Genomic DNA, 10,100 nt, shown 5'->3' with positions numbered 1-10,100 from the left:
AGACAAAGCTGTTGAAAAAGGAAACATTTGTGCAGATGTGAGAGTTGTTTGTAATATTGTAATGGCTGATCATTCCTCCATGTTTCCCTCTTGCTATGAAAACTGTTTGCTTATTTTGATATTCTTTCTCAGTGGAGAACTTAAGTACGTATTGTCCTCACTTAACAGCCATTCGTTTAGTGACTGAAGTTAAGACACTGCTGAAAAAGGTAACTTTTGATCAGTCCTTGCACTTACAACTGTCACAGTATACCGTGACTGCCACTTGCACCTTCCTAGTTGCTTTCCCACAAGTAAAGTCAATGGGGAAGCAAGCAGAAAGTCTGAAATCACGGTCATGATGCCTTATTTAATGGCTGCAGATGATTCGTTTAATGACCACAACTGGGACTGCCAGAACTGCCATCACTAAACAGGATGGTCATGTGATCCCAATTAGAGTAATTAGACAAGGACTACTAATCTCTACTCTTCCAGTTAAGAAGACATGAGCCAGAAATGAGATGCAGACAAAGGAGAATGTAAAAGCAAAAGGTATTTTCCCACAGTTGAGGTAAAGTTCTAGTCATCCATTTTGAGTCAGTAAGTATTGTTTTTATATCAGCATGAAATCCGCTGTCCCGATTACATATCCATTTCATGCCTCTAGTGCTGCCTTTTCCAATCCTGCCAGTCATCTGATTTCCTTTAGTATCTTAATACATGTTACATAACTTCAGGCTTTAGCTGTCAATGCTGCAAACATTGACATGTTTTTGCACTGACAATATAAGAGGCAGCCTTTTACTTTAACTGTTTGGTTTTCAATCACTAAATCGCGGGAGGAAATCAACCCGGATGTTTTGTCAAGATAAGGGATAGCTGCTTCAGAAGAGAAATGAAACTTCGTATGTTAAACTAATTGGTAAATGTGATTCATGATGTGTAATTAAGGGAGGGAAATTCTGTATGATGTGGTGTGTCAAGGGGAGGAGAATTCAGATTCTGGCATCCATCCATGAGTGCTGATGCTCGTTCTCATTATGATACTTTTTTGAAATGAACAATCATGCATTGTTCTTTGATCTGTCTCATTAATCGGAACCATGACATTGGCTTTGTCAGAATTAGGAGGGAATAGTATTTTAACCCTGGTACAACCAAGGAGGACTTAAGGTTGTCTCACTCATGGCCTCACTCATGAAAAGATGAACATGACAGCCATTAATATAATAAGAATACAATTTTTCTTGAAAGAGTGCCACAAGGTATTAATGTAGATGCTATTTAATAATAAATGTTGTGATCCTCTTTTTAAAACATTAGTTTTCTAAAGTAGCTAGCTCATTATGCCAAGGGTTCTGTAAATTTCATTAGGACCATTGAAGAAAATTAAACCATGCCTAAATTCCATTCAGATTGATACAACAGACTATTTTATGGGTATATATTCTGAGGAAAAAAATAAACAGAACTTAAATGGATGTATTAGATAATTGTACAGAAGTAGTACCTTATAAATATTTAATTCAATAGATTTCAGGGAAATGCATCGTATTTTATCATTTATTGGCCCATACTATTGAGTGATCATGCTGTAGCTTGGCTTAGCATTCTCTTTCAAAGGAGATTTAGTAGGATTGTAGAAAACAATCCTTGATGAAACAATATTGCCTACTAGGGCTTTGGTGCGGATTGCCTTCTCTGCATGGCGCCTGACTTATGAAACAGCCTCTACCCAGAGATATGGCCCCAATTGGCCTTCAAAAAAATAATGAAGACTTGGATCTTCTCCCAGGCACTGGATCCAGGATGGATCCAATGGTGGAGTAAATGGAGGAGATAGTTAAATGATTGCAAGTTTTATTGGGGCCCCATGGTCTTTTTTTAGTGTACGGTACTATATTCTGTTGCTGCACAGTGTTCCTTTCTGGTAGATGGGCAGCTATATCAGTTTGCCTAATAAATATGTTTGTTTAATAAATAAGTAATAAAACACAAGGGATACAGCAGAAAAAGTTTCTGCAGTCAGTCACAAAATGTCCCTTTCATATATTTATAAAATATTAGAACACTGATCGTGCCTTCTCTGTGGATTCAAATTCCAACTGCTGTGTTAGTATACAGTCAAAACTTACACAGCAGTGAATGTAGAATCAGTCACATGCCATGACCACTGTACATTAATCTTGGGTGAATTCCTTAGGGCAGTTAGAGGATTTAAATACACCTGGAATCTCACTATCAAGCTTGGAAATTATTTTGTAAATTGGTTTTTTCCAGGAAGGATCCAAATCCCGCCCTGCTCTGACAGCAGTAAAGAATTCCTGAAGGGTCAGACTGGCAACATCCAAGAAACCATCAGGAACCTGTAAAGATAGAATGAAAAGTTTAGAAAAAGTTTTATTAATTTGACACCTGTATGGTCAATGATCAGCCTCATTTTAGCAAAGCTATTGCACTGTAGTGTTTGATAGAAACTACCTATTCTTCCCAAGGTATCATTAATTTTTTACCATAACTGATAGGTTGTCAATTCTTGGTCCTAATTCCTTCTACCTCTAACCATTTATGGTTTAATATCAGAACAGGATCATGCCAAGCAGGTACTAATCCATGCAGAGATTCTTATTTAATTATTCCATTATGTACTGTTTTGTACCTGTGCTGCCACCACGTGGCTGTTTTGGAGAAATTACAATGTGGGCAGTCAGACCCTCCTACCCTATGATGTATTTCCTTTTCCCTCCCCTTTCTGGGATGGGCTTCCTCCTCCTTTGTCTCTGGAGAGAATCCCATCCTCCATTGTCCAGCTAACATGTGACAACAGCAGATGTGCAGACGCTGGGAATATTACCATTTTCTGACTATTCTGGATCCAAAGCCGTTGTACTGTAATTAACCGCTTGTTAAGACTTCTATGGTCTATATAAACAGGCCATTACCATTAACAGTTCTCTCCAGATAGTTTGAACTCGTGGAAACACCCTTTATCATATAGAAATACCTTTATTGCATGTAGATTAAGATGACGTTTGTACAGCATTTCCAAGATATTTCCAAGGTATCTCCAAGGTCAGAAAATGGTAATATTCCCAGCGTCTGCACATCTGCTGTTGTCACATGTTAGCTGGACAATGGAGGATGGGATTCTCTCCAGAGACAAAGGAGGAGGAAGTCCATCCCAGAAGGGGGAGGGAAGAGGAAATACATCATAGGGTAGGAGGGTCTGACTGCCCACATTGTAATTTCTCCAAAACAGCCACATGGTGGCAGCACAGTATCTCTTCTCTAAATAACTTTGTATGGTTCACAATCTAAAAACATAATATAAAAATCCATCCTCAGAATAACAAAAATACACTTAGTGTTAAGCTCCTCCTTAACAAAATATGACAAAGAATCCAGTATGCATTTGGGGCTGTGCATTCGACAGTAGCCGAACAATCACAGAGAAGACTGTAATGTGTGAACAACTGCTCAAGTACTTACACACCACATATGTGGCTACAATTTAAGCAGCTACTGTTACATCATTAAATCTATTTGGAATAAGAAACAGATATCTGTTACTCATTAGATAATTCAGTTAGTATTTCAACACTTTAAGTCTCTATATAGTTAGGATCAGAATGTAGTCAGTATCAGTTTTTCAAGATGCAGTGCTGTGATAAAGCTTCCTCAATTACAGATTCTCAATGAATAATAATTGTAAGCTACAGTGATCTCTGTGGTATTCTGATTTGAAGAGATTGTGGATGGTGCTTCTTCTATATTATTCAAATATAGTCTCACCTCAAAATCATTCCCCTTGTTGTAATGGACATTAAGGATCCGGAAGAGCTCAGAGTCCCTGGTAACAATAAGATCACTGAGTTCTGTAATTCCTTCCAAGAGAGCTTGCCTTGCAAATTTTTCCATCTGGATATAATAAAATTCACGGAAATTGCTGAACCACTTGATGAGCTGGGAGGTGATACAGCGAGTAAACTGTTAAAAAGAGCAGTTAACATGGCATTATATGTTAACTTCTGTTTTCTCTGGACATTATGTTGTATTATATATGTGTATGTGCTTCCTCTAAAAACATTCCCTCTAGGTAGTCCGTGCGTAATGAAGTAATTGGGCCTGGAATCTCACATCACTAAGAAACACAGTAGAAAAGGGTAATGTCTTGTAATCATGTATTTACTGACAGAAATTCCAGCACTTCAGCTTGCCGTTGTTAAGCAAATCACTCTGGATTGTTAAGTAACGGCATCAGGGGCTACCACTTAAAACTTTCTGCTGGCTTCCCCATTGACTTCGTTTGTAGAAAGCTGAGAGAGAGGGTTGCAGAGGGTGATCACATGACCACAGGCTGCTGCAATGTCATAACCATGAGCCAATTGCAATCACAGGAGCTCAGGGATATTGCAACAACCAGAACTTCAAGGAGGTCATTAGTACCACTTGTTCAGTGCAGATATAGGTTCAAATAGTTTCTGAACCAGTGGTCATTAAGCAAAGGTCATGTGTACAGTGTAAATCTGCAAGTATTTTGTACACACTTGGACATAATATGATTGGTACTTAAGTTTTGCATCACCTTTGCTTACCTTTCCAATTTTCACAAGCATCCATGCTATACTAAGGGGTTTTTTGGAGAATCTGTTATAAGTTAGCAATGAAATATATAAAGTTAAGCTTACCTGTATATCCAGAAAATAAGATTTCAACAGGGAAGATGTGGGATAGCGTGAGAAGAAGAACATCAGTTTAGCCTTTTTCAGATGGCCTGGGGTCAAAGCTTCCTGGATTTAAACTGGAGTCAAGGAAAACATTATTTGCCCAATGTGGGGCTCTACAGCTATCTAGATTCTAGATTCATAGGACAGGATATGTAGCACCTATTGGGAATGTCTTACATTAAAAACAACTTTTTCTGCAATTACAAATCAGCTGCAGATGGCTCCCAGGCAAGTCCAACAAAACATTTTTTTAAAGTGTTTTCAGGATCAAATGCTATTTGAAAGCACAGGTGTGCTGCAGATCCTACTGTGCTTCTCAAATCAGAAACTCTGCACAGTCCCATTAATGCTACATGCTGTCCTCATGAGATTCCTTTCTACTGATGTATTCTATATCAATACAATAGCAATGTTATCAGGCGGAACTTTGAGGGGGAAAAATCTAGGATCTGTCTTGGAAGATGTGGAGAAATATAGATTAGCATCTAAAGGGTGATATCTCTGCCAGAATATAAAGATGCCCAATAGTGCCACTATAATGGAAATATTGTCTCTTAATCCCATGCAATGGAGACTAGCAATAGAGACCTATTTTTTATTTTATGCTTCATCCGAAAGTAGAAATCAGTTAACTCATTGCCATAAAAGTAGCCTTGGGTATAACCCAGTATCATATAACATTTCTATCTGCAGTGGCAGCTTTCATTTTAAGGAGGCATTTAAATTCATTTTGCAGAGTAGAAGGAAATAGCACAATTCAGGCTTTACATCAAGGTAATAGCATTCAAGCATCTTTCTTATAAGTAACACACTGTTAATTTGTTTGGCAAGTGCCAACTAAAGGGATGTGGCTAGAGGCAGAAATAAACTTTTCAAAGTGGGAACAATGTCTTAAGCCCAATCTTTTTGTGCAGTGTCACTTTTTTAAGGGGGATAAAATGCAACAAGTAAACCCCTTATTTCATTCAAAGTGTCAGGAAAGATTGACTCCGACCACTTCAGAAATGTTTGGAGAATATTACATAGGTGTTAATGAGTTGCATGCAAGTTGTATCCCATATCCTAAATGGTAATAGTGCTTTACCCCACCCTATGCAAAGAGGTTTTAAAGACCGCCAAAGGATATATTTCTTGCTGAGAAATACACTCCGTCCACCATGGCATGCATTTCAGCAAACATTGAGTTTGTAGAAGGAAGAGAAGCCAAACTTCCCAGGGAAGGCGGATATTGTTGTTTCATGCCTGATGACTTCAGTTTGATTGGTTGCCATGGCACTTCTAAAGACTCAGGAGATACCATTCTTGGAGGAGGACTGTCCCAATGGCCTTTTTGACCACAGAATAGCATTTGACTAAGAATGTCATTTTTTTGAACTTCAGAGGTCAAGATCAAGGGGTAATCCTCTGGTGCCTGGCAAGGCTTTCTCTCCGTTTTTGTTTGGGTGGAATGAACAGGAAAGCCTGGAGATTTTTCTGCGATTAATGATATAGGACCTTTAGGAGAAGAAATCTTAGGAAGCCATTTACTGGGTATATTTCTTCCAACAGCTGTCCCTATGGAATTATTGGGCAACTGAGAATGAAGGCTTGATGATTTAGGCAAGATCTTTTTCAAAACTGAATCTACAGCATGTGTCATTACCTGTGTTAATTCTTGTCTTAATATTTCTGAAAGTGTTTTATCCTCCAAATTTTGAATGCCTATATCTTCTTTCTCTGACAGCACAAGCTCTTTTATTCTGGGTGTGCTGTTCCATAAATAATCTTTATGTTGATCACAACACAACACTTGACTGTTGGTGTCTATCTTTCCACCATACATCTTCAACAAGCCCATAGTTCTCTCTATACTTTCTTGGATTAGATTACAATCATTTTCCTCATCATGTTGAAGAAGCCTCTCTCCAAGTTGCTTCAACTGATGTTGCAAAGCATAGAGCTGTTTTTTCAGCTGAAGGAATTCTTCTGCTGAGATGCTGCTTCTAGGTCTTGTTAGGGAAATTCCTGGCAGACTTTGCTGTTGAGGAAGTTTCTGCTTTCTCTTGTTTTGTCTATAGCTTTCCTTTCCTTTCTCAAAATTTTGGTGATCCTGTTCTTCCAGAGTATCAGACACTATTGGGTTTGACATTCCCTGGATAATATTTTCCACTCTAGCCCTCTTAGCTTGTAGTTGTTCATTATGGGACTGATTTGTGTTACCAAAACCATAGGCAGGCAATGGACTCATGGCATTAGCTTTCCCAGAAGATGGGTGTTCAGTTTTCTGTGATGAGGGGAGAAGAAAGCTTATATCTAGCTCACTATTTACTTCTGGCCGATTAAGAAGATGTGATATGATAGATCCATAATGAGGGCGAAAAGAATAATTTCCTTCAATACAAAACTCTCCTTTTTGTCCATCTACACATACAGAACTAGGAATATAATTATATTGATTAGCAATACTATTCACATTCATCTCTCTTTCTTCTTTCAGGACAAAGAATTGATAGCCAGTAAAACAGTGAAAATTAGAGAGGAAAATACAACTTTTGATTTTGAGAGCACAGGTGCCTTGTGAATAAAAAACTTTTTTATACTTTAATTAGCCAGGAATCTGGAGCAGAAAGAAAGAGTAAAATATATTATCTAGTATGTAAACACATATATGATTAACTATCAGTGTACCAACTATCAGGTCTGAGGATTCTACACATAAAATACTGCAAGAAAAACAGAGCACGCTAATCTACGTGTTTGTAGATTAAATGTTACACCTTGCCCAAGTTAGTATGTTTAAAACATTCCTAAAGAGAGGCTTGCAGATGAATATGAAGAAAACAATCTTAGCTAACAGGTTCACAGTGCAATGGAATTAATTGATTTATCACTGTATCATTTATTTTCTTGGATATATCCCAAAGTATTTTGAATTTATCAAGATTTTGGGACATGGGATCTGGTAAAAAAGGATAATTCAGGTAGTCCTCAACTTAATGGCCACAACAGAGCCCAAAATTTCTCTTGTTAAGCCAGACAGTTGTCAAGTGAGTTTTGCCCCATTTTACAACCTTTTTTGCCACAGTTGTTAAGTGAATCACCATGGTTATTAAATTGGTAACATGCTTGTTCAGTGAATCTGGCTTCCCCATTGACTTTGCTTGTTAGAAGCCAGCTGAGAAGGTTGCAGACTGTGATTACTTGAGTCTATCTGTCACACATACATGCCAGTTGCCAAGTGCCTGAATTTTGATCACGTGACAGGGGGATGCTGCAACAATCATAAGTTGAAAAACAGCCAGAAGTTACTTTTTTCAATGAAGTTTGTAACTTCATTGAGGACTATGTGTACAACATTGGAAACAGATGAGCAAAAATGGATTGTTGATATTTACTATTTGAATTAGTTTTTTATTATTATTTCTCTGTCCCTTTTGTGTTTTGATTAGTTTTTGACAAATAGGACAGGAAGAAAACATGATCATTTTGGGGGGAAACTGTTAGTACTTTTGCAAGTTTTCCCCTCCTTTTTGTGGGGTAAAGTTGATATTATCTTGCATTATTCACATGTATATTTCTTTTCTGTTAATGAATTTGAAACAATAATAAAGTAAACATAAACTATTCATGAGTTAGTTTAGATTAGCAGAGGCCGGTGTGGTCAGTACTCAGATGGAAGACTACTAGAGAATACTAAGTAAGCTAGATTGAGAACTGAAAAACATCCAGAACAAAACATAGCTACTCATGGCTACATTGATATTACCAGGAATCAAGCTTGACTACCTTTATTTCCCCCTGCCCAATATGTTGAAGCTGAATTAATAGCATATGGATCACTCATGTAGATTATTAGCACAAATGCAATATGTGCACAGTAAGGAATTTCAGCCAGTAACTCAGTAATGTTTTCTTTGCGAAAGTCCCCATAGCAGCAACAAATACTATAATAAAAGCATCCCTCTTGAGAGTATAACATAGGAATTACTGTAGCCCAGTGCCATGTCTAGAAATGACCAGATCTTGTATACCAACATAGATTAACAATAGGTGGTCATAGATACAGAGGTTAGCAAGGTATCCAGCTAACAATGATAGTTTGGGAGCACCCCCAACCTGCAGGGGATCCATATCAAATAATTTCTCTAATTTCAAGTCCAAGGAATATTAGACCCAAATGCCTCTATTTTATCAGGTTTGAACGTTCATTTTACTGGACGTCATCCACATCTAGGTTGTATATTGACTTTTCTGTTCCAAAAGTCACAAAAAAGTACTACTGGCTCTCATCAGTATTATGATGACATTTTGTGACACTTGAAAGTATTCTAAAATGAAAAAGTACTTTCCCCGTAATCTGTATGTATCTGCTACTCCCTTTAAGTACTTTTTCTGTAAAACACCGTAGTCTTCTTGCTGAACTGGATTCCAAGAATGTGATTACTTATGATATACATTAATTCAGTCTCCTAATTTGTGCTCATTGGCTATATTAATTTTATGAAATATCACTTGCACTCTCATACCTTGGTTTACTCCTCTGAATGAAGACAAATATGTAGGTACCTAACAGTGAATCATTTTCCAGTTTAATATTCTCTCCAAGTATCTGGTGATGAGATTTTGAGCCACATCGAATAAGATGCTACTTTGATCAAAGGCAACTTTGATCAAAGCTAACCTCAGAATTACAGTTATAAAAATAATACAAAGAAAATAAATTTACAAGAAAAAACAACAAAAAGGTCATTTGCAAATATATAGTCAAACTTTTAAGAAGGGGAAAATTACAGCACCCCTCCACCAACAGACTCCCCGACACTGATGCCTTTTCTTCTGTTCCCAGACATAAAACACTCACCTTGACTGCCTTGTCCTTTCAAAGCAACTGAAGCCTGCTGTTAAATGAGAAAGGGGCAGAGCTGTCAACCGTATCAGAGTCACAGATAGGGAGTGAGGGAAATCAAGAACAGCCAACCAGTTTGATGAGCCTATGAATATGCAAAAGGAACCAAAATCCATGTCTTCTATTGCATTTTCCCAGTACACAGGAAGGCCTGAGATGCTATACTTCTGAAGAGAGTGCTGGAAGCAATAATGAAAGCATAGTATAGCATAGCATAGCGTTGGGCCACTGGACAAATAATATTATTGGTTAAGAATCATTGTTCCTAGGATGCTTGTGGATATTTTGTAACAAACAGATGCATAGAAAAACGAAGGTTTCTGTGGGAAAGTGTTATTATTTCCCATGCCCTAATAACATACTATACTATACTCTGAATGACAGCACTGTTACTGATAACAAACAGTTGCACTGACTTTAGCTATTCCATACACACAACTACTTCTCTGTTGCTGATTATGTCAACAATGAATGCATTGCAGATTTTCTCCTGCTTCTGCATGGCT

General features: G+C 37.6%; 1 protein-coding gene across 1 annotated transcript; it reads right to left on the bottom strand.

Moving 5' to 3' along the window:
* Positions 1-1,389: 1,389 nt before the first annotated feature.
* PROX2 (prospero homeobox 2) lies at positions 1,390-7,167 on the bottom strand (the record flags this gene model as incomplete). The annotated part of the gene is made up of 4 exons (XM_081323878.1): positions 1,390-2,348; positions 3,775-3,969; positions 4,671-4,778; positions 5,836-7,167. The coding sequence occupies 4 exons, from the start codon at positions 7,165-7,167 to the stop codon at positions 2,163-2,165; spliced, it is 1,821 nt and encodes a 606-aa protein (XP_081180004.1). The 3' UTR covers positions 1,390-2,162.
* Between the last annotated feature and the right edge of the window lie 2,933 nt (positions 7,168-10,100).

This window comes from Vipera berus, assembly GCF_964194415.1.
Source record: "Vipera berus genome assembly, chromosome: 1".
NCBI classification, from domain to species: domain Eukaryota; kingdom Metazoa; phylum Chordata; class Lepidosauria; order Squamata; family Viperidae; genus Vipera; species Vipera berus.
The sequence above is the reverse complement of the archived record's forward strand: the minus strand, read 5'-3'. Positions and strand labels throughout refer to the sequence as shown.